Genomic DNA, 25,230 nt, shown 5'->3' on the forward strand with positions numbered 1-25,230 from the left:
TGGGGAGTTATGAATCTTCCTATAGGGGATGACACAAGCTGTGCTTTGAAGGAAACTAGGAATTCTCAAAATCAGAGGGTAGGAGGAAGCAGTTGGTGGCTCAGTGAAGAGCCTAGGGGGCCTGGAGTCCGGAGGAGCTGACTGCAAATCCAGCCTCAGACACATGCTAGCAATGTAACCCTGCTCAAGTCACTTACCCTCTGACGACCCAACAAAAGGATCTACTAATGGCAAGCCATTGCAGTACCTCTACCGGGAAAACCCCATCGATGGCTAGGGTTCATGGGGTTACAAAGAGAGGGATGTGACTAAACAACAGGAAAAGTGCGCATTTTAAGCATGAAGGAATCTGTACAAAAGCACAGAGATGGAGGATGGAAGGTCACGTATCAGCAACATAAGGCGGGCCCGTTTGGCTAGGAGTGCAGCAAACCTGGAAAGGTGGGATGGAGACAGATTGGGAAAGGCTTTAAACGCCAAACGGGAGTTTGTCCCTTGTCCTAATGGCTTTCCCACCTCTTCTCAGCTGCCTTTTTAGTCTGGAACATTCTTTTACCGCCCTTTTAGCTTCCTCTTATTTGTAGCCTTTCCCTATTAGAACGTAAGTTCTCCTGCCTTTAGCATGGTGTCTGGCCCAAAGTTAAGTACTTAATGTTGGCTTTTTCATCACCCCTGATCTCATTTCCCATCTGACTTCTTTTTTAACCCATCATTGCACACTTGAGATGTCCAAAACCGACCTCATAATTTCTCTTCAAATGCTCTCCTCTTCCTAGTTTCTCCAGCACTGCTCAAACTCTAGCTGTCATCCCTAACTCCTCTCATCCCTCATATCCAAGCCGTTGCCAACCCTTGATTACACGTCCATGGTATCTCTCATATATGCTCCCATCTTTCTCCTGACCCAGCCCCCACCCTGGTGTAGGTTGTGTTTATTACCTCACACCTAGACTGTAGTAAATAGCCTTCTAGTCGGCCTCCCTGCCTCAAATCTTTCTATTCCAGGCCATCCTACATTTAACATTTTTTTTCGAAGTCACTCTTCCTGAATTGTAGGTCTAGTTGCTATCACTCACAGGATAAATAGAAATGTTTTTCTTTCAAAGCCCTTCAAGACCTTGCCTCTTCTCATCTTTTCAATGCTCTTATTTGCCATTCCCCTTGAAGCACACAATAATCCAGTGACACTGGCCTCCTTGCTGTTCCTAGCACCAGGCTTTCCATCTCCCGACTGCGCTTTCACTAGCTGTCTCTGGTAACTAGAATACTCTCCCTCATCTCGTCTCCTGGCTACTTAAAGTCTCACTCTAAATCTTACCTTTCACAGGAGGCTTTTCCCAGCTTCTCTCCCCCCAGCCTCAAGCCTATCTCGTCTATGATTCATCCAATTTGCCCTGTACATATTACATACCCTGTATGTACATAGTAGGAACTTAACAAGTACTTAGTGGCTTATCTTCATACACACACACACACACCCTACCATCAGAGTTGCATGCACCTGTTTAAAAGATTGCAATGTTGAGGAGGAAAATGCAGTAGGCATTCTCAAATACTGATGACTTGCTTATGTATTTCATAATACGTTAATGCCTTTAGCCTTTCTCATTGGTAGAAGTCTCCCCTTCATTCCTAACACCTCTTCATACTGCAGGATTTTTATCTATGTTGTCATTCTTTGGCCATAGAAACCCATTGTTATTACTTGAGAGAGGACAAGCAGGTGAGGATAAAGAAATAAAAAGCTTTCAATGAAAAGAATTAAGGGCAATAAAAGCACTGAAAGAAAAACATATAAAGGATCAAACCAGTGTTATTCTTTACAAATTGAGTATATACTTGGCTTATCTGGAAAACTTTTGATCACTCATTTTTTCCAGCGTACACTTGTTCTGGGTCACTGTCACCTTCCTTGGATCATTTTCCCTCGTTTGTGAGTTTTCTGGCAACTCTGGCCTCTTCATAAAGATTTCAGTTAACACATAGAGATAGTGTCCAAACCCATTCTTCTGGTCCCAATCTCTCTTGAACTCCAATCCCATCCCTTGCTGCCTATAGCTTATTTCCACCTCAAAGTCCTGTCAGCCTCTAAAACATGTCCAAAACTGATCACCTTACACCCCTCAAAAAATCTGCCACCCCAAAGTTATATCAACCAGGCACAAAGCTTTGATGCAGTTGTCCCTTATCCTCATACCCAATGTGTGGTCTCATGAGCAGCTAGACAGCACCACATTTCAGGTCGGATTAGACGACTTCTAAAAATGATGCTAACAGTAATCCATTGGGGGGTTCCATCTCTCTCCTGACTGCTATCACCCTGGCATAGGTTTGTCCTTATTAACTCACATCTAGACTATTGTAAATAGCCTCAAAACATGGATCTCAGAGGTGGAAAACTGGGAGGGGTTAGACCTATATCTAATTGCTTGACTTCTCAATGAGAGTGGGTAGGGAGGGAGGGAGAGACTTTGGAACTCAAGTTTTACAAATGAATGCTAAAAACTTTTTACAAGCAACTGGGAAACAAGATACAGAGGGAATGTGTTATAGAAATCTAACATGTGTGTGTGTGTGTGTGTGGAGTTAACCAGAACACACACCATCCTAGGGTGGGACTGGGAGAAAATTTGGAACCCAAAATCTTGTGGAAGTGAATGTTGAAGACTAAAAAGAAGAAAAGGGTTAGAGAGGAAGGAATAAATGGGGATCAAGGACATTAGCCTAACCTAAACATTTTTTCTTCTGTATTGACCCATTTACAGGCCAATCAACCAAACTGTGGTCAAATGAGTTGAATGAATTCTATACTGATCAGGTTACTGTTCTTTTTTGTGGTGTGGCCAATGGCAGGCATTTTTCCATCAAATGCTACTCGACCCGAGCTCAAAACGGCCAAGTTGGGTGGACCAAAGCCAAGTCATTTAACCACAACTACCTTAGTTTTAGTTTCCTTATCTGTAAAATAAGGACAGTAATACTTACCTGTCGACTGCTGTGAGGATTAAATGAGCCAACAAAAAGAGTTTGTAAACTGAAGCTGACATATAAATGATAACCATTATTTCACTAGGAAGGCACAGTGGACCCTCAGGCCTAGGGAAACTCAGAAATCCTTTAGCTCATGCTATTGGGCAACTAGATAGTGCAATGGATAAAATGCTAGGCCTGGAGACAAGACTCAGCTTCTTGAGCTCAAATATGACCTTAGACACTAACTGTGTGACCCTAAGCCAAGTCACTTAATTCTGCATGCCTTAGTTTCCTTATCTGTAAAATAAGCTGCAGAAGGAAATGGCAAACCGAATCCCATATCTTTGCTAAGAAAACATGAAATGGGATCATGAAGAACCTGACTGAAAATGACTAAACAATAACAGAATAAAATAAGAGAATTCTCATAATAAAAATCCAGATAACATAAGGATGACCAATTTGAGTCAAGCCTTGTTACAAATTTAACACTATAGAGGGAAATAGTCAGTTTGGTTATAATGCTAATTTTGAAAATTTGAGTTTATTCCAACATAATTGAGCATCTATTTTGAGCATGAGCTTATTTATAACTGTTTTCTTCTGAAACATCAAGAATGCTGAAAATTTTACCATTTCTGCTATCTACTTCCATAAGCAAACTTTAGGTCTTTGTCAAAGGAAAATGCCTTATTTATGTTATATACAATTGTAATAAAATGCCGTTATTACATATACTATACCATCTGATTGCGTTTACACATTCATGGGCAACATTTCGTAGGAATATATGAAGGCAAGGCCATGGAGAGCCAAGTTTGCAGGGACCCTAGAAACCTAGCTTAACAGTGGGCAGAGGTCTGGGGGCCTACCCTCAACTTTCCACCATGGTGGAACCAGGACAAAGATGAGCGGCAGCACAAAGCCTCAGGTATTTATAACATTTATTTCTTGACCATTGTACGGATAGAACTGTTATACTTTCTTATTAAGTACTGTCTTTTAAAAAAATGTGTCACTGGTGAAATTTTTTTGAGTGAACATTTTCCCCCAGAAGCCCTGGGGTATTACGTGATTTTGCTTATCTCATTGCTTTTTGCGAAAGCACGTGTTACAGTATACTTGAGTATTGCTTCTTGGCATAGTGAATAGAGCACCAGTCCTGGAGTCTGGAGTACCAGAGTTCAAATACGACCCCAGACACCTGACATGCTACTAGCTGTGCGACCTTGGGCAAGTCACTTAACTCCAATTAATAACCCCTCCAAAAAAAAAAAAAAGTATTACCTCTATGGTTAAAGGACAGGGAGTCCAAATCCCACTAATGTTTACCACTGGTGTGACCTTGGGCCACTTTGCTGTTTGCTCATCTGTAACATGAAGGGACTGCCTAGATGGCCTGAGGTCCCTTCCAACTCCATAGTTTTGATCCTATAAATGATAATAAATGTATAGAACGCATCTTGGTAAATTCACACTGCAGTTTTTAGTTTTATATTAAGGTCCCAAGAAGTAACACTTGTAGCTCTTCTCTGAAGACCTCTGCATAAATTCCATTCAAACAGCAAGCATTTGCTAAAGCATCTCAGAGTTAGGACAGTATGTCAGATTTACAGGAGAATCGATTCATTTTTTCATTTCCTTTTAGCTGCTGAAGCTATCACTGAAGTTACTATTCTTTACCCAAATGTTAGCTCAAATATAGCACAAGCTCGCAGTAATGAGTTGTGCTAGATTTGGGATCTTGGATTTTTGTCTTTAATCTAAGATAATGGTCTTGGACTTAAGTTTTCCCAATAAAAGCTTCATAATTTACCCAACAGCATGTCACATTTGAAAATGCCTTTTAGAGATCCAAGCAAAGCTGGCCTATCTCACATCCTGATTCATCAATAGCTTTTCAGATTTAACCAAGGGACTGGCGCCTCAGCTTCTTTGGAAACACTTTACTTTATACTTCTCGGAGAACTTGGGTCTATCTCTTCCCTCAGCTCTGTCCTAGGCTCCTAGCCTTTTGTCTCCTTTAAATATCTTCTCTACCAAAAACTGGAGAAAATGGTCGGCCAGCCACTGCCACTATTCTCCCTTTTCCCACTAACACAAAAGTGAAACAGCTAGAACCCTACTCATAGCCTTACGGAAGAGAAACTTCCTATTGCTCAGTCATGACCACAGGAAGGTGACAGTAACAAACACCGAGTTAGTTATTCCCTTAAAGTGGTCTACTAAGAAAGGCGCAGGTAGGCCTCTGTATTGTTATCTTGCATTTCCTGATGCCTCATCCCTTTATTTGAACATAACTAACTAAAGGAGTCTAAACACTTTCAAACTGAAAAACGTAACTGTTCTGACATGGGTTTTAAGGAACTCATTGCATTGTATAAGCAGGATCACCTAGGTTAATTCAATCCAGACATGGTAAACTGCAAAGACTAAAAAGCAAAGCTTTGTCAGCAATTCTGTCACAACCTAGAGCTGCAGTGGGAATAATGTAAAGCACTGAGAAACACCTGAAGCATAAGGGAAATACGGACACGTGGCTCAAATCAATGACTCTGAATTCTTTCACATACACACTTTAAAAATTTTATTTATATAAAAAACTCATTTGTTTTTTTAAAAGCGTTAACAAGAAAGAGAAAAGGGCATGGAGCAGAAGACATGTCCCATGGTAGTGTTCGGTGGGGAGGTGGGATTTTTGGTTCTTCTGGAATTGAGTGTTTAGTGTTTTATAGTCACACAAAAAATTTAAAAAGGTCCCCAAAACCCATATCCGTACTGATACCCACAACCCCACCGAGAAAACAAAAGAGCACCAGAGGAAAAGAGACAAAGGTGGAGGAGGGAGAGGGGACCACAAGGAGACCCAGTTCAGGCGAGGACCCACTCCCCTCTGTGCAGTGTGTGCGCTCCTGGGGTCACCGGGAGAGCAAAAGGCTCCCCTCTACCAGCAAGGGGTGGGAAGGAAATAGTGAGCACCCAAGCTTTAGGGCAAGGCAGCTGGGCACTTTCTACCCCAGCCCAACAATCAACACTTGGGGAGGTCTTCCAGTTGCATTGAATGTGGCTTTGAATTTTAGTGAGGGAGGGATAGGGTTAAAAAACAAAACAAAACAAAAAAACTTAAACGACATAGCAGCTGACTCTTTTCACTACCATGTTCAAATGCACTGAACTAGAGGGATGGAAGAGAGCCTAGACTTTCCAGAAACCCTTCAGACATGATGCTAAAATTTGGGGATCATGTCTCACAACTTTCCCTTGCCCTCCCCCCCCCCCAACATTTTAAGATTTATCCAAGTAGGATTATTGCTGGAAATCCCAACTTTCACTGCTGGGTATTTGTTAAGGCGGAAATAAAGGGTCATCCTCCCCCAGACCAAAAGGATAATTTGTGTTCCTCTAGGCTCTAAGAGCCAGTCACTTGATCTCCCCTTAGTTTCAATGGGGAAAGCAACAAAATCTAATTTGCAAAATCATAGGAAATGAGGCTGCTTCGGCAAAGAAAGGCACGTGGGGGGGAGGGGACCACCCCAGGCCAAAGGCACGTGGGAGAGGCAAAGCCAGGGCAGCCCCCTGCACAGAAGGAGGAAGGGCAGGAGCTATGTACATAAAAATCCTTGTCTGGGTCAACCGACCCCAGGGTAAAGCAAAAGGGGAGGGGAAAGATAAGGGGCTGAAAGAAAAAGAAAGAAAGAAAGCTTCCCACCTCAACTTCAGACCAACCACCTTGTGTACTCGCCTCCCTGCTTGATAAAGGAGCTGACGGTTGTTTTTTCCATGACCTCTTTTACCTTCCACACTCCCCCAAGAACATTCCCTTCACAGCACGGCCTGATGCACCTTCCTAAGACTTCTGAAGCAGATTTGGCCATAACATCTGTGGTAGGATGAGGAATGATGGGGAGAGACAGATTCAACAAGGGATGGCAGCTACTCACTAACAGTGAGTGAGTGAAGAGTCAAAAGTCTTTAGATGGTCCCTGCCCTGGGCACGCAGGAAGAAAGGTCTACTCTGAAGGATCCCTTGGTGAGATGCCTCTTTCCCCAAATGGAATGTGCCAAATGTTACCAACATTCTTTGCTGCAAAACCAAAATATCCATTAGGAATAGGAGAATTCACTCCTTGCCCATTAAAAAAAAAATTTCCTTGCCCACCAAAAAAGTTTTAAAAAGGAAGAGTCAGTCAAAACACAAGAGCTTTGATAGACACCATATACACTGAAACCAACTTCTAATTCTTCCCGTGGCTTTCGATGATGAATCCCAAACTTTCTCCCAACCTCCATATAGGACCAGCAGCTCTAGGGATAGCTGGCAAAAACAAAATAATCTGCAGCAGTTTCTCAAGGCAGGAGAAATTGAGGCATCCTATGCAAGTGACTGAGTCAGACTCCTTAGGAGAAATCAGGGTCAGGGAGGGAAGGGCAGGCATCATTGGAAGAGGCTGGGTTGAGGAAAGGAAGGCACCCCATATAGGGCTAATAGGGCAGGAGGCAGCCTGGCAGTTGGCACAACAATCCAGCGAGGGAGGGGGTAGAATCATCAGTCCATTTCACCACCAAAAAATAAAAGTACATATATTATAAACCCAGATGAAACTTGAAACAGTGGTGCTAAATCTTCTGCTGTAGAAAAAAAAGAGAGAAGAAGTTAAAAGGGTTGGTAGTGAAATTCGGCCAAGAAGATGTAAATCTGGAGAAAAGAAAGTAGCACACAATGGAAAGTCAGATCACCAGCTGAATGTCCCAGCCTCCCAGCGGCATGATCATCACAGAATCCCCTAAGACCCATTATGGTCAGAGTCATTCTTTGGTCAAATTCAATCACTTTGATTGATCCATTGCTGGCACACAAAGGCCTGATTTGAGAAGGACCTCACATGTGGCTGAGGGACATACCATGGGGGGATAAGACAACTGGTCCCCCTCATCATCCACAACCAACTCTTCCTCCAGTGATTCCTGCCCTTCCTCCTCCTGCTGTAAACACATGCAATTTGTTAGTATTGAGAGTGAAGTGACAGAAAACCATGTTAGTGTCTGCCAAACCCTAAGCAGGTTTCAACTTCTGAAATAAGCAGTAATAGAACAGAAAGAGAGGGGTGAACTTTCAGAAAATGGTAGAGGCAAACAAGAGGGAAAGCATATGGGATACGAAGATCAACAGATGAAAGTGGAGTTAGTCTCAAAAATGTGCTTACAGTAATCTTTCCCTCATCTTCAATATCTCAGAGGGTCCAAGTAACTTCAAAATAAATAAAAGCAGCTCTCTTTTCTTGAAGAGCTTACTAAATCAAAGAGTTTGGTGAGCGTGCTATAAAATAAACAAAAACCCTCCCTAGAGGAATAAAAAACATACTCAGACTAAAGGGGATATAGGATTGAAGAAATAGTTTCCATTGGGGCGGTTAGGTGGCACAGTGAATAGAGCACTGGCCCTGGAGTCAGGACAACCTGAGTTCAAATCTGACACTTAACACTTACTAGCTGTGTGACCATGGGCAAGTCACTTAGCCCCAATTGCCCTACATTCCCCCCTCCAAAAAAGCCAAAAAAGAAGAAGAAATAGTTACCATTAAGGGTGTTCCTTTCAAAGGTTCCATTTCACCCAGGTCCCCAGATCGGTCCAGTGTCCTACTGTGGTCTCCCCTCTCATTCAATGTGGCATAATTATCTGACAGAAAAATCACACACAGATGTTACATCCCCGGCTAGTACCTAATCGAATGCTTATCATGCCTATGTGTTCTATGCTAAACACATGCAGACTGTCTCTGCCATTGAGCTTAAAATATATTTGGGAAAATACGACTATCTTTGTTTAACACTTAGTTATTCTATTTTATTATTATATACTACCTTGCATTGTTTTCTAAATCATTTATAATAGACTACCAATGTGACAGTAGTTAGCAGTGAGGGGCAAGTCACAGATTACTTCATGGAGAAGGAACGTGAAGAGCCTCTTATAAATATAATTTGGCCAAGCAAAGAGAACATGAGCAGGGGTACCGAGGAAGGGCATGGTTTGATGTACACATTATAATAAAAATGGGAAATGAGAATGATCAGGGAGAACGAAATCAGTCATGGTCTTAAAAACTGAGCAAATTAGATTAAGCTTTACATTACTAACAATTAGGAGGTCAAGTTCCCCATAGTCAAATCAACCGGGAGGAGAAAGGGTGAAATAAAAGAGTATAGAGCTAGACAGCATCCCCCAACCCTGAGAAGAACCTGCTTTCCTTATTTGGGAGAGTTAAAAACAAGCATCTTACCTGATGATTTGGTATTTGGACCCATGCTGCTCATCTGAATTTCCTCCCGGTCAGGTTTTTTATCTAAATAAAGTCAAAGTTTGGTACATCAAAAGCCAAACACTTGAACACCCTTATTTCTGGCTGTCATTTTTTAAATTAAATGTAAAAACTTAACATTGAACCTTGACACAACCATATAAATGTTCTTAGTGGCTATCAAGTTTCTTTAAGAGATTGATATCCAAGATATATAAACAATTAATAACAGGTCAAAAGATAAAAACAGTACTCAAAGGAACTAACGTAAAATACTAAACACTTGAAATAATAATCCAAACCACTAATAAAACAAATGCAAATCAAAACAACCCTGAGGAGTAGCTAGGTGGCATAGTGAATAGAGCACCGACCCTGGAGTCAGGAGGTCCTGAGTTCAAATGTGACCTCAGACACTTACTAGCCGTGTGACCTTAGGCAAGTCACTTAACCCCAATTGCCTTGACTTCCCCACTCCAAAAAAAAAAAAAAAAAACAACCCAGCCCTGAGGTTTTACCTAACACTCTATAAACTAGCACAGATCACAAAAAATGGCAAGAATGTTGCAGAAATTGTGAGAAGACAGTCACACTGATGCATTGTAAGTGGAACTATGAATTAGTGCTACTATTCTGGAAAGCAATTTGGAATCATTCAAATAAAGTAATTAAAATGTCCACTCTCTGAACCAGATTCTATTTCTAGGCTTATGCCCCAAGGAGGCCACTTGTAAGAAAGTCTATACACACCAAAGTATTTTAGCAGCACTTTTTGAGATAGCAAAGAATTGGAAAGAAAGTAAATATCTATTGATTGGAGAATGCCTAAACATACTGTGTGGTATGTGAACATAATGGAATAGTACTGTGCTATAAAAATAACTAACATGATAATGAGAGAGAAAGCTGAAAAAAATCTATATGACCAGTGCAGAGTAAAGCAAGCAGAGTCAAGAAAATATCAACAATGACTATGGAACAGTGTAAACAGAAAGGACTGCCCACACCAAAAAAGTGAATATTACAAAATTAGAAAGAACAAGCATGTCTCAAAAGAAAAGATGAGAATCCCACACTTTATCCCTTTGCAGGGGTTAGAGGTCAACAAGCAGTGCACATATTTCCAGACTTTTTTGATGTATTGATCAGTTATATTCATTTTTTTCTCTTATGTCTTTAAAAAATACTATTTGTTATATGGAATGGCTCTCTGGAAGGATGAGAAGGGTTAATAAGGGAAACTACAGTTGAGAAAAAAAGACTAATAAAAAACTTATTTTAATACAGAAATCATTTAGATCCAACACCTTAAGGGTATGCTCCCAAGAACGGAATTATTGGGTCAAAATCTATTTTTGTTATTTTTTACTGAGCATTTCTAGGTTCTTCACAAGTTTCTGCAAGTTTGAAATTCCACCAATGATGAATGAATATACATGTTTCTTTACAACCTTATCATTCTAGAAAGTTTTTTCAGTTATACTTTCAGCAATTTGATGATGTGAGATTGTGTATCAAGGTTGTTTTAATTTGCATCTCTGATCAATAGCGAAGATGAGTGTGTTTTGAAGTGAAGATCTTGTTTCCTCCTTTTTTCTAGTGCTATACCACAACTGACCATCATTTTTATTCACATAGAAATAGCCTTTACTGCAGCTTAAAAGGATTCATGTAAAGGATAAGAAAACCTAGGTTAAGAGGTTTCCCAATCAAGAAAAGAAACACATTAGTTCATGAAGCACACCAGTGAAAAGGGGTTTTATGCATCTATGGTTAAACCATTTCGGGGTCACTAAGAGATGTCAATGAGAGCCGATAGCTTCTCCCTCATAAAGAGGGTAATTCACCAGGGAGACATGTATGTTTGTGTCAAGCTAATTCTCTAGTCTAGGAATCACCCAACCTTCTGCATAAGCTCCAGTTCTGAAGCAGCCAACAAAATGAATAAAGACAGCCCAGACTACCCAGAAAAATGGTGTACTACTTTCTAATGAAAGAGCACTCTGCAAAACAGCATGAATAGATTGGAGGGGGGTGGTGGTGGTGTTATTTATCTTACCAGATTTTTGGTTCCTGTCAATAAGAGGGAGGGTGCTATCATCATAAGACTGGCTGCTTTGGCTCCGAGAAGCATTATTTAGATTGACCTGGAGACAAATATACAATGCATAGGTAAACTTCTGAGTTTATAGTACCATCATGTCTTCTGTAGCACTATTCCTAAATCTAAGTGAACTTTATCAAAAATCACAAGTAGGGAAATTAGCAGACCAAATAGAACAACTATCTATTACAATAAGATACCTGGATAAGAATGGCAGAGATATAATGGTATCTAGAAATAATTTGATCAAACAGTTTCAACGACCACTTCTGTGACCTAAACGGAATTCTTATCTGCAGAGCAATAAATAACTTTGGTGAACTGCAAGTAAAAAAGCAGGACTAAATCAATTTTTTCATTTCCTCTACTATAACAGACACAATGTTTGATGGTAGAAATGTTACACTGGGGTTTAGTTACTTTCATGGCTACCACAATATGAAAAAAATGGAGAATGATATTCTCTCTCAAGGGAAGAAGGAGTCGATGAAGAGAAACTTCTGCAAAGAGCTATAGAAAATAATTACTTTTAAAACTACTGGTGGAGTCTTAAATGAAGAATAGTCACTGCAATGGGAGGAAAAGAACACAGTGAAAGAAGAATAGGCATTAAGTATAAGCAACTGCCACGGTCTCTAGAATGTTCAATACCTGGAAGTCTGACTTTTTCCATCCTTCCTTCTCCAGTGGCTTCCGAAGTTCCTTGTACCCCCAGACTGTCTGTAAGACAAGTGCTGCTGCACGAACCTCCTTTTCTGATCGATTACTACAAAGAGAAAGAGATGACAAATCAGTACTTGGACATGAAGCTAGGAAAAGAACATAATCCTCCCCTTCTCAAAATGCAGAGAATATATGAACACATGCACAATGGTTAGGCCTGTTTTATTGATTTAATCCAGTATTTGGTCCCTGACAATAGTACTAAAGAATGAAGGTCTCCATGACATCTGTATCTACCTTAAAAGGTGCATTTTCCTTTAACTGGGTTTTGGCAAATGGAACAGTTCAATCTGCTGTGTGAATGGGGAGGCAGGAAAAAGGGGGAAGAAGGTGGGTTTGCTGGGGTGGTGATGTTTGAAGGTGGCACAGAGAATGGCTAAGGAATGAAAGGAAAAGGAAACTTCTCTCGCAATGGAGGTCAAGACAAACCCCGACTTGTTGATCAGCACTAGCTTCTCAATGCCCTGTGTCTCTCGGAGTTTCTTGGCAGCCTCCAAGTTCTCTGCAATAACTTCATTGATAGTATTCAGAACTGAGACCACGGTATCCTCTGAAAAGTTTCGGGAAGAGCCCTGCTGACCACTTGGCAGGTTCTTTACAAGGTTGGGGATAGCATGCTTCCCTGGAACATTGAAAAAAGAGACAAGTGAGGAAAAACGTATCTCAAAAGGCCCCAGACAACTATGTTCAGCTACATTAACCATATGAAGCTGTTAAACATTGTTCCAATTAGGATGATCTTTGTGTTCCTCTATAACTGGGGCTTCCTGCAGAAGGGCAAGGGAGAAGCCAGAGGTACCATGGGTTTATTAAGTTGACCTGAGGTAGTGGGATTAGGCCTTACATTCTTTGAGAAAAATTGATTACCATACTACAACCCACTTTACTTAGTGCCACACCTTCACAAGTCATGGAACAAAGACTCCCTGGCCCATCTCACCAATCAGTTCCTTATTTCGTGCATCCACAGCCAGATTCCGCAGAGCTCCAGATGCAGCTTTCACCACTCGTTCATGCTCATTGGTCAAAAGGTCAGCTATGGCAGAGAGTGCCTTCTCTTGGCGCAGTGCTGAACGGATATACCGGCCATACTAGAAGGTATCAAATCAATAAGCATTTTATTAAGCACCTACTATGTATCAGGAACTAATCATTAAGCTCTAAAGACAACAATGAAACAGTTCTTATCCTAACAGGGGAGAAAACAAGGATACAGGTCAAACACATAATACGTATATATGTAATATAAACAAAACGGATACAGAAGTTCTGGGAGGAATGGACTAGTTTCTACTGGGAACGATCAGGAGAAGCTTTCGTAGAAGGTGGCGCTTTTGAGTTCAGTCTTGAAGACACAGGAATGAGGAGGGTTGAGAAGGGGCCAGTGCAAGGACAGTGGGGGTAGGTGGGGAGTGGCAGTAATACCTGAATTTTAGGAAAATCATTTCTAGTGGTTATGAGGATAATGTATTTGAGGAGAAGAGGTCTGAGGCAGGAAAACCAAATAAGGTTATTATAATAGTCGAAGTGAGAGGTAAAGGGGATCTGAATTAAAATGAAAACTGGGTGAGCAGAAAGATAAGAGACAGGAACAAGACTTGGTAAATGAGAGTGAGGAGACAAAGGAACACTGATATTGTGAACCTGGATAACTGGAAGGATGGTGATGCCTTCAGAGTATGATAGAAGTTGGAAAGGGGAGGATGTGGGTAGGGAGGGGAAAATAATGAGTTGTTTTGTAAACATATACAAAACATCTCATTCAAAATGTCCAACAAGCAGCTAGTGGTGTGGGACTATCTGGGAGTAATCTGAGGAGAGACAGATCACCAGAGCTGTCGCAGTAACAGAGAGTGTGTAGAAGTCCCAGGATGAGACCGGTTATAAGCACATTTAAGCAGCATGGCACAAATGATGAACCAGCAAAAACCAAGGCTGCGGAGAGGTCATCCAGATAAGAGAACCAAGAAGGCGGTGTCAGTCAGTCAGGGAATATCATGAAGCACTTCCAGTGCACCAGCACTCTAAGAGCAGAGTTCACAAGGAAAGGAAAACAACGCAAACACCATCCCTGCCTCCCAGAAATTCATGTTCTAAAAGAGGAGGCAACATGCAAAGCACTGTCTACACAGACAACACATGTACTGTACACAGAAGGTCATTTCAGAAGAACAGCCTCCACAGAAGGCTGCTTCTGAGCTGAGTCTTAAAAGAAGCTGGAATTCAGAAATCAGATGGAAGGAGGAAAAGCCTTGCAGGTCTCAGGAATAGCCACTACAAGCTCTTAGAATCATGAGATGGAGATCATGTGAGAGGAACAATAAGTAGGAAAGAATGGATGGATGACAGAATAAAGAGGAGGAAAGAAGACTAGAAAGGTGGGCAGGGCCAGACTGTGAAGGGTTTTAAATGCTAAAGGGAGAATATCACATCTCATCCAGCGGTAAATACCAGTCACTGAGTAGAGGGGATACCGTAGCCAGACCTGAGCTTCTGGAAGACCATTATGACAATAAAGAAGTGGTGTGGGGGAAGAGACTTGGAACAGAGAGCTCAACTAGAAAGAGACATAATAGTCCAGGAAAAGAGATGATAAGGGCCTGTACTGGCTAGTACCTGCAGGAGATATAAATGAGACATGTTGTGAAGATGGAAACAAGTGTTAGCAACAGATCTGATTTGTGGGGTAACAGCAAGAGACAAGTCAAGTGTAGCACCAAGGCTGGAAGCCTACGTGCCTGGAAGGATGGTGGTACCCTCTACAGTAATAGGAAATTTCAGAGAGGAGATAATTTTGGGGGGAAGTTCTGTTTTAAACATGTTGAGATGCCTAATAGTGGAGGCAACCTGCCTGAGAAGACAGAAGGGATTGGACTAAGGGTACGTTTAGAGGGAAGATGCGTTTGCTTCAGCAAGGCGAAGGGCTATCTTCATTCAAGAGTAAAGGAGGAAATAGTGAGGGAAGATGTCTGTTTCCTATGAAAAGAGAAGGGGAGAAGAGAGACCTCCTTGGGAAAGGATCTCAAATTTTTTGGTCAAGTATGAGGTCCTCAGTTGAGAAGGTGAGAGAAAGATAATAAAGTGTATCACTGTGTAGGTGAGAAAGATGGTGAAACAATTAGAAATCTGTATGTAAAAGAACTGCCTTGCTGCAGTGAAGACCCTGTTGAGATTAAGTATCATAAATTTGTAGTGGACCCAATAAACATTTTTTAATTTTTTCCAATTTCATTCAGCAACACATGAATAGGAGCAAAAGAGGTAAATGTTGAAAATACATAAATAAGGTCAAGGTTTTGCAGGTCATGCTTGGCAACAGAACACAAAGACCCAGAGTGAAGAAGAGTAACCAGGAAGGTAACAAGGGGTAACCAAGTCAAAGGCTCCTGAGAAGTTAAGGAGGATGAGGCTGAAGAAGAGGCCGTTAGATCTGATAGTGAGCAGCTCATCTGGTAACTCTTAAGGCAATAGTTTTAGTTGAGTGATGAGGTTAGAAGCCAGATTACAGGGGGTTTATTAGGGAATGAGAGGACAAAAGGTAAGGAATGTGGCTAAGAGAAGACAGATATAGGACTACAGCTAGAAAGAATGGTAGACCAGTGGTGATTTAAGGACAGGGGAGACAGAGACAGAGAGACACAGAGAGAGAGAGAGGGAGGGAGGGGGAAAGAGGGGGAGGAAAAGGGAAAAAGAGAGAGAGAGAGAGAGAGAGAAAGAGAGAGAGAGATTATAGTCTGCAAGGCAGTTGAAAGAACACGGGCAAAAGGCTGGGAGTTACGTTATATATTATAACCTCTCTTACCGTCCAGCGGCCAGCACATAAATTCTGGATGGCTCCAGCTGAGGCCTCCAAAATGGCAGGGGTCCTGCTCTCCTTAAGAAGAGATATATATATACGGACCACCTCAGGCTGAAACAGAAGCTCATAACCTGCATGGGAGAGGAAGAAGAGAAAAGACATCGGAATGCCGAGTTGCCATATTGAGGGGATGTGATTGCGAAGGCAATAAACCACCCTAAGCTTCTCCAACTCATGAGGCAGGAAACTCATGTAGCCACTTCCATTGCTTCTTGGAAGGTAAGTGAGTAGCCTAGAACAATGGTGCCCCAGAAAATGGCCATGCCCTTTTCTCTCCCTCTAACATTTCCCTCCTTTTTTTAACCCCAGATTCCTGGGGTTCAATGTTCATGTGTCTTCGGCCTATCGGCGACACTTTTAGGAGCTGTTTGTCCTCATTTAATACTAGCGGCATTCAAAGCCAAAGAAGCTACTGACTACTGGTCTTTGGTCCTAACTCACTTATTTTTTAAATCAACCATGGCCTGCCTTCTACACTTTCCTCCCCAATAGACAGATATTGTCCAATAAACAAACATCAACATCTGGTCAACAGAATGGGCTGTGAATTGCTGAGGAGTTTTGTTCAAGGGTTTCACACTTCACACCTGGAAGTTTTGTAGGATCAATACTACAGTGTTGGGTCTTAGGTACAACCACGGTAGAGTAGAAAGAATACTAGACTTGAGATCAGGAGAAGGGTGTGTATAAGCCACCCAGGCCACAAAACTTAATAAGCCATGAAGGAGTGTAATGCGTAACAAGACCGGAAAGGTGAACAAGTGTCAGACTGTGAAAGGTTTTCACTGCTTGAAGAGTTTGCATTTTTTCCTAGAGCTAAGAAGGAGCTACAGAAGCCACCTGGTCAGATCTGTGCTTTAGCATGAGTACTTCTGCAATATTAATTTGGCAGTTGTATGGAAGACATATTGGAGAGGAGGGACTACAGCCTGGGAGAATGATTAGGATGTGGCTCCAAATTTCTAGGATTCAAAGAGGATTAAGATTTTCTAATAAAAGGAAAACACTTACCTCGAGCAGGACTGGTTCTTTTGGGAAAATCTACTGTGTCAGTAGTTGGATCCTCCATAGGTTTTTTCCCTTTATAAAAATAAAAAAAGATAAGGGAAGATAAGAAACCAAGTACCTAAAACATGGCCTTTCTTATTCTTCCCTTCCTCCATCATGTCACTGAGTAACACAGCACACCTTTCTTTCTTCTTTTTTTAAATCAAAGTCTCTTTGGAGAATAAGCCAAGAGGCAAAAGCCAAAGCTGCCAGCTTCTCCTAGCAGAGTCATGCAAAGACAATGACAGTGGTGTGGGCCACAGGTGGAGACAACCTCTAATATCACAGCCTTTGGTGCTGCCAGGAAATAGCATGCCAAGAGCCATTAGCTCAACCTGTTTCTCTGGGCTCTCCATACTGTATTTCCCCTGCATGCACCCAAAGAAAAAGGATTAAAAGGGAGGTGCTAGAAAAGCTAAAACCCAAACATGCATATTAGATAGAGGCAAGCCCCTCACAAGAATCCACTCACCTCTGGAGAACCACTCATCTTCCAGTGCAGCGCCCGGAAGTGGAGAGAAGAAGAGAGACAGAAAGGGAAGAAAATGCAGGAGAAGGGTGACAATAGGGCCGCAAATGCGCAGGAAAGGACAGACAGGAAAAGGAACACAGGTGAAAGGGAAGAGTTGGAGACAGGGGAATCCCCGAGTCAGTAGTGTTCTCTTCCCATCACCACTGTCCCAACCACAGTCATCACCACTCCCAGGACAGCAGGGAAACACATAACACAGGGGAAACAGCAGAACAGGGATGCTGTGATAACATTGCAGTCATCTGGATCCTGAGCTGCTCAGCTTGTGGTTTGCATCGGGGATTCCTAATCGTTCCCATAGCAGAAGCAAGGACTAGGAGCTAGGCCTCACCTTTGCCCTTCTTAGACCCAAAGCAGCTGGCAGCATGAGGCCCTGTGCTGTTGGCTACGTTAGGAGGAGCTTCCTGGTATCGCTCTGCCTGTGGAATCTCTCGATGGACCTGGTATGACAGGTTCCGTAGAAGGCAAACACAGTTCTCCACCAGCTGAGGGAATGGAATGAAAAGCTCAGTAAGAAGGCAAAGAACAGCCAAATAAGGAGTAAAGAGAACCTATGTATCCTAAAGGGGTGGGTGGTCAGTAGTGATCTAAGCCTCCAAAGAACTGCTAGGCCAGTGCTTCTGGAGGGGCTGTCAACAAGTGCTGCTCCCTCTCTTCTGTGGTGCTAACAATATGAGCTGAAATTAGCCCAATCATGTGACTGCTCGCTTCCTCCCTCCCCCTATAAAACAGAATACTGTATTTCCTAATCACAAGGTAGGCTATCAACTGTTACATGCAGAACAGATGAAAGAGAAAGAAGTGCTTCCTTTTCAGAGCGTCCTCATTCTATTTCTCCTAGGTTATCAAAACATTAATAAGACAACAAAGCCAGGTGGGTGTAGATGAGATTATTCAGACATATGCTGGACAACTGAGGTCTGCCCCTCTAGGTCCCACATGCTTCTCTGAGGCACGCACACCCTCCTCTTCCCCAGCCCCATCCTGTTCTTTTTTTACCTTGCTGTCTGAGTCCTTCTGCCCGATCTCTGCCTGAACAATAAAGATCAGGGCATCCACCAACCCATCACACTCCCGAAGTTTTCGACGGGCTTCACTTCGTTCTGAACTGACATTCCTGGGGAAAAAGAGAGAGTCTAAATTCAGAAGCTCTCCCCTCTACTTTTTTCAAATCTGTAGAGAATTATCCAGGAGTAAAAAGCTCTGTCTTTCTAAGCATGCTTTATTTTCTATTATTGTAGAAGGGAACACAAATTTAGCTATTTTATCAAATAGAGGGCAACACAATCAGATCTGATCTTTAGAAAGATCAATTTGACAACTGAGTGGAGAATGGACCGGGGTGTGAAAAGACTTATGGTAAGGGGAGCAACCAATCAGCAGGCTAATGCAATACAGTCCAAGCATGATGCGATAAGGGCTGAGAGTAAGGAGGTGAAGATGCAACCTAGGTTGCAAGTTTGAGAGACTGACAGGACAGTGATGACCTCCTTTATCTGAAAAAACTAATCTCTAACTACCTCTAAAGCTGTGTTTGCTCAAAGACTTTTCACTGTGTACTTCAACTACCCTTCCCAGTGTTATCTCACTAAGTACCAACTGCCATATCACATTCACATCAAGCAATGGGAGTCCAAATGCAGTAGTTTTACTAATACCACTAATTTGAATAGACCATTACAGCAATACTGGCAGATCTTTTTCCTCTTTACATCTTTGTTATTCAGTTTTAACTAGAAATACTGTATGGATGATAGGGTGAGGAGGTCCTGTTCAACCTTCTAGCTTTCTCTAGGTAATGTTTTTACAAATTATCTCCTACTCTCTTCACTTGACAAGGAGATTGAGTCTGCTGGCCAGAGTTCTGTCTAGTCTCTCTCTCTGTCTCCTTTTGGCAATTTCCACTTGACTTTTAGGAGTGTTGAATTTCCCTAAAATATGGTGGTGTTTGTGCCTTCACACTTGCTCATTTCCCCTTTTCCAGAGTTCACAGCTGGCTTACACACAGCAGTTTAGAACTGTTGTGAACTGCATACGATTTCTCTTTTACTTTTATCCTATCTTCTAATCTGTTGCCAATCTAAACTTTTATTGATCAGAATGAACTCAAATAGCTGAATTTGAAATGAGAGCCACATCTGTAATTAGTCATTATATCAAGATACTAGTCATTATATTAAGATAAACTGATGTCTAGGGGCAGCTAAGTGGCACAGTGAATAGAGCACTGGCCCAGGAGTCAGGAGGACCTGAGTTCAAATCCGGCCTCAGACACTTAACAGAAAACTAGCAGTGTGACCTTGGGCAAGTCACTTAACCCCAACTGCCCTCCAAAAAGCCAAAAAGAAAAAAAAAGATATATTGATATCTAGAAAATATTTGGTCTCATTTTTTGAATCTTGAACGACATTTCCCCAAGTGTTTTTGCCATCACCTCTGATGCTCACCAAATACAAAGGTACCCATACCAGGTGCCCCAAAAGTCTCAGTGCAACTTTTAAGTTTAAACTTAAGAGTGCATTAAGACTTTTGGGACACCTCATATATTGCTGCCAATTTAAATTTCTTCTAAGAGGAATCATTATTCTATTTAGTTACAGTTTGATGCTTTGGGTTTACTTGCAATAAGAATGTAAATAAGGACTTGGCACAGTTCTTCCAGTACTGTATCAACTTGCTGGTCACCGGATAAAGGTTCAAGAAGTGTGCTTCTTAAAATAAGTCACATCTCCTGCCGCTATCACCCAGTAAACACGAAGGGCCACCATGGTGAACTCTTAGCAATAGTTAGTAAGGCTGGTTATCAAAACATCAGGTTTGACAGGAGGATTGTGCTCAAAGGCTTTCTGACTTTTCTACTTCACCAGCAAAGCCTTTCAGTACGAGAGCAGGACTTTTACAGAGGCTAACAACAAAACAATTCCCGTGTGGATAGTTTTTATGGCATCTGCTATTACCTGAGGCAGCCGGCTGTGTTGGTGAGCACCGACTCCCATTCGATGTGGCGAGGTTTACAATCTTCATTGGGCTCCCGCTCCCAGCCAGAATGTGGGATGATCACTTCATCTGTCAAAGCATGCAGTGCATGATCCACAATCTCCATCTTGATAGAGTCATGAGATGAGAGGTTCCAAAGTGTCCCTGGCCAACAAAGATTAAAGGCCTAGTGAGCTACCTCTTCACCACTGCTCTCCCACACATCCCAAGACAGTACTGAAATGACAAATACAGGATCCTACCATCACCCATGTTCTCCAAAAGGAAAGCAACTTGGAAGGAGAGAAGGAAGGAAGCAAGCACTTTTTTCCAATTTAAAGTAACTCCCTCTGAACATTTACTGAAGGAGAAATTACCTGACCTAGTAACTGTCTTTTAGCCCAGTGCTGACCTGTGATGACTTCTGTGAGGTCCATGTCACGGGCCTTTCGCAGAAGACGAACCAGGGCAGGAACACCATCACAATTCTTTATGGCAATCTTGTTGTCCTGGTCACGACCAAAGGAGATATTCTTGAGAGCTCCACAGGCCCCATGATGTACTTCCTTTTTGGGGTGATCCAACAGACTCACCAACACTGGGATGCCCTTCAGCTTCCGCACGTCGGTCTTCACTTTATCGTTACGGTAACACAGGTGCTGCAGATAGGCAGCTGCATTGGACTTGACAGCGTCTAAGCGGAAGCCCAGCATGGCAATCACTTCCGGTAGTTCTGGCTGCCTCCAGCTGGGAGGTGGAGGGCCTCCCTTTCTCAGGCTGTCCAGACTCGCTAGACTTCCTCTTTCATGCTGAGCCAGGGGAGCCCAGTAGTATTGGTCTGGGGGCACTTCCTCACCAATTATATCTTCATAGCTCCTGAGTGATTTTAGAGAAAGCAAAGAAAACACAAACCAATGTGATCTAGTTTTTCTTGAATGTCCCATCTTTAAAGTATGAGTTAGAGGTATTGGTAGCTCTGGGAATTCCCAGATCTAACAGACAAAGCAAGGATCTGACTTGCTTAACTGATGCTGACCAGCCTCTCTCTTAGCATGTAGTCCAAAGGGCATTCCTTTTTTAAGGGATGTGTTTTATCAGTATCTTTATATGGTTAATGTCAAGGCTCGCCTAAGCAAAGACTTTAATTTATCTACTGCTTATGTAAGTGGCAAATATCTTCAATGATAAATTAAAATCAGAAAAAAACTACCTTTTGGTATACATTTGAATGACATTTTACAGTTAATGACATCTCCATGAGTAAAGAACTGAGGCTAAACCTTAAACCTATACATATCTGAGGAAACAGAACAGGCAAATAAAGCAATGACTAAAAGGTACATAATAAAGCCAGGAATGGAATTTTACAATCACTAGCTAAAACAGGATATAAAGTACTTACACAGGAAACAGCTGAAGAGGAGAAGACCCCTTGGCATGCTTTATATTCTACTTCCACCCTATTCTAGAAAATGTGAGGGGCCTAGACAATGGTTCAATCAAGAATATCTAGCCTCGGCTCTGTGTGTTATTTTTTTGTCACACCGATCACCATCTTTACACTTCAGCCTGGCAATTACCTCAGGAACGTACAAGTATGATTCAAATCTGCCTTCTTTTTAAGATTGATTCCCTTTCCATAAACTTCGTTAAAAGTCTGTCATTAAAAAACCTTTGTTATTGTCATAAGAAAACTCTGTCATTAACAACACACCTGGGATACCTGCTGGCTAGTAACAGTAACAGGCACTTTTCGCTTCTGCCAGCCCCAAGGCTAAAACAATGGAAAGCCAGCCCTTGGGTTTCAGTACCAAAAACAACCAGTAGAGGGTGAAGCTGTCACACCATTACTTGATCATAGCCACCAGGAAGAGACCCACTCATATCGGTGAGGTCATCTCATTCCAGGACCTCCCCCGCCCCCAGGAGAAAGGAGAATCTGTTGTTTATATGGGCTACCTTAGTGCCTACTGATACTCAGTGCTGTGGTAAGAAGTTCTGTTCCTGCTTCCTAGAAAACAGTACCAAAGGCCTCAGTGCAGGAGCTGCTTTTTAAAAAATCCTTAAGACTCCTTAATTTTGCCTTCAAGCACAATCCTTCCTCTTTATAGGTCATTATCCCCTAAAGGTCAGTAACCTCAAATATCCTGCCTGGAGTCCTTGTTCCTTCCCCTCATGTGACAAGCCTCCCTTACTGTATCTACCACAATAAAGACCTGAACAGAAAACAGCACTCCAATTCCATATACAAAAAGCAGTCTGGGAAGTTGCTGAGAATCACCACGCACATCAAAGTACTCACAGCAAAACTTTAAAATACTTAAATTCAAAGATTCATTATGAACCTAGCATTAAGGCGTTCGGCATGTACATGAGAAATCATCTCAAACTCATTATGAAACAGAAATAGAACCTGAGCTGGAAGAAGCTTCAAATATTCATCGTGTTTGTTATTTCTCTTCATTATACATACAAAAAAAGGGGCCCACAAATTCAGTGACCTGACCTAGGTCACTCCCTGACAGGCCAGTCCAGTGCTTTTTTTTTCCAATATGGTACATTGCCACATTGTTTAGACTTTGACCTTGTATTACTCTCCTAGGACCGGAACAGGAAGCAGCAGAATGTTCTTGCTGGACAAGCAGGTTTTTCATCCAAAACTATTTTGGCATAAGTCCAGAGACTGGTCACAGAAATCTCCCTCTCTTTACATAAACTTTTCAATCCACTAAAGGACAGAGAAAGCCCTGTTGTACACGCCCTCCTAGAGTCAATCATTTCTCACTAATGAGAAATTCAGGAAACAGACTGGTACCTGGGGCCAACGCCTTGGGGAGGATCCTTCCTAGATGACCACAACTCACCACTGTGCTAGAGGGCAGGAGGTAACCCTGATGTCCCTCAAAGAATAATGCATGAGTCAGAGAGGAGGAGAAAAGATAGACCAAAAGATAATCAAAAGATAGGTGACTCAGGTTTGGGTAAGGAAGCCTCTGCCTCCCTTCTGTGACTATCAAGCGAAGTCATTTAATACTGACTGTCTCAGGAGAAATCAGGATCAAACACCTGTTTAAAAGATCATGACCCTATGGTAAGATTTAAGACAAACTGATACTGGCATATTTTTCATCTTAAACTGACTAAGTACCTGCTAAGTATAAGGCACCCCAGTTAGTCATTGGGGATAGGAAAACAAAAGAAGGGGTGGCTAGGTGGCGCAGTAAACAGACCACCGGCCCTGGAGTCAGGAGGACCTGAGTTCAAATCCAGCCCCAGACACTTAACACAAAAACTAGCTGTGTGACCCTGGGCAAGTCCCTTAACCCCAAAGAAAAGAGAGAAAAACAAAAGTTAAAAAGTACCAGCTCTGAAGCTTAGGACAGGGAAGAGGGACTGGTCAGAATGGATCCGGACGCCATACTCTAGGAGATAAGAGGAAGACAACACAGCGATGTTTCAAGGAAGGCTCCCCAAGCTGAAGCTTGAAGATAAGGATTGTAAAAGACAGCCATGAGGAAGCATGGTGAATACACGCTCTGAGGTCATTTACATGTTGGGTGTGGGGAACAGCCCAACCTGACTGGATTTAATTCAGAGCATCATGGGAGATGGAGCTCAACGCCAAGCCCTAGTTTTACAGGTGAGGGAACTGAGGCTCAGTTAAGTAACTTGCCCATGGTCACAAAACTACCAAGAAAAGATGTCACATGAAGCCAGGTTTTCTTGCTCACAGGTCCGGCATGCTCTCCACTGTGCCACACCGCCTGGAGCAAGTAACAGTGATACAGGACAAAAGCCCATGTGTGGTGTGAGGGTTCTAAGGATGATGTCAGGATTCTAACACTCAGACTGAGCATTAAGGACACCAACTTAGAAACAAGTGGGATCTAAGAAGGGGCAGGACTGACTCTGAGAAATATGAAATGATGGGAAAACGGAGAGCTGCTCAACTTTCATTTGACTCGTTTTTCCCTCTGCTAAAAAGAACGATCTCTGACAGAACAAAAATGGCAATGGAGCTGAAATGCCAGATAGCACTTCGATGCCCTTCTCCAGATGAGCTCCATCACATGATACAGAAAGAACAGTTGGATAGGATAAGCTGGGCCATTGTCAACGAAAAGGGAAAATCATCCCAATTTTCAAACAAAAGCAAGAAAATGAAGCCTTGCACTACAGGGTAGCAAGCTTGACTGTGAATTGTGGCAAAATTTTACAATATACTACTAAAGAGATAGTAGGTGAATTTCTAGATCAGAGGAATGGATGGTCTTGGCACGGTTATTAAATTAAGAATAATGCCAGAGCTGTATTTACCGAGATTTTTACAAACACTTGGCAAAGATACTATCCTCATGAGAAAAATGGAAAGATGCCGCTAAAAAGAAAACCAGTATAGGCAGCTGCTTTCTTATTTAAAACAGGAAGTGGACTTGCCCGGAATTAGCAGGTCAGCTCTGCAACTATCTAGTTAACACCATACCTAACCAAACAGTCATTTATTAGGCAGCTAGGTGGCATGGTGGATAGCACCAGGAAAACCTGAGTTCAAATCTGACCTCTTAACACTTATTAGCTTTGTGACTCTGGGCAAGTCACAACCTCTGTTTGCCTCAATTTTCTGAAATGGGGATAATAATAGCAACCAGGATTATTGCGAAGATAAAATGAGATAATAAATTTTACAGCATGGTAACTTAACTTATCCTATCCAATA

At 42.1% G+C, this 25,230-nt stretch overlaps 1 protein-coding gene and 1 long non-coding RNA gene across 19 annotated transcripts in view; one reads left to right on the forward strand and one right to left on the reverse strand.

The window, feature by feature from the left end:
* Window positions 1-4,850: 4,850 nt before the first annotated feature.
* LOC138176787 (uncharacterized) lies at window positions 4,851-6,481 on the forward strand. Its single transcript, XR_011172387.1, has 2 exons — window positions 4,851-5,808; window positions 6,324-6,481. It is a non-coding gene; the product is annotated as an uncharacterized lncRNA (long non-coding RNA).
* CTNND1 (catenin delta 1) overlaps window positions 5,544-25,230 on the reverse strand; it is a 52,443-nt gene continuing 32,756 nt past the window's right edge. For 16 of the 18 annotated variants that reach the window (XM_069107656.1, XM_069107654.1, XM_069107647.1 and 13 more), the window contains 14 exons: window positions 20,926-21,389; window positions 20,495-20,678; window positions 18,537-18,654; window positions 17,869-18,022; window positions 17,478-17,495; window positions 16,970-17,038; window positions 15,902-16,029; window positions 13,040-13,190; window positions 12,529-12,721; window positions 12,028-12,142; window positions 11,332-11,419; window positions 9,255-9,317; window positions 8,550-8,650; window positions 5,544-7,602 (listed from right to left, as the gene is read on the reverse strand). In XM_069107656.1, coding sequence (XP_068963757.1) covers window positions 7,591-7,602; window positions 8,550-8,650; window positions 9,255-9,317; window positions 11,332-11,419; window positions 12,028-12,142; window positions 12,529-12,721; window positions 13,040-13,190; window positions 15,902-16,029; window positions 16,970-17,038; window positions 17,478-17,495; window positions 17,869-18,022; window positions 18,537-18,654; window positions 20,495-20,678; window positions 20,926-21,389 — 1,858 coding nt within the window. In that variant the 3' untranslated portion in view covers window positions 5,544-7,590. The remainder of the gene's footprint in view (window positions 7,603-8,549; window positions 8,651-9,254; window positions 9,318-11,331; window positions 11,420-12,027; window positions 12,143-12,528; window positions 12,722-13,039; window positions 13,191-15,901; window positions 16,030-16,969; window positions 17,039-17,477; window positions 17,496-17,868; window positions 18,023-18,536; window positions 18,655-20,494; window positions 20,679-20,925; window positions 21,390-25,230) is intronic. The other 2 variants (XM_069107657.1, XM_069107658.1) reach the window with 2 other exon arrangements.

This window comes from Petaurus breviceps, unplaced genomic scaffold (assembly GCF_028583685.1).
Source record: "Petaurus breviceps papuanus isolate PSGF00001 unplaced genomic scaffold, PetGlider_PUasm1.0 90195, whole genome shotgun sequence".
In the NCBI taxonomy this organism is placed as follows: Eukaryota; Metazoa; Chordata; class Mammalia; order Diprotodontia; family Petauridae; genus Petaurus; species Petaurus breviceps.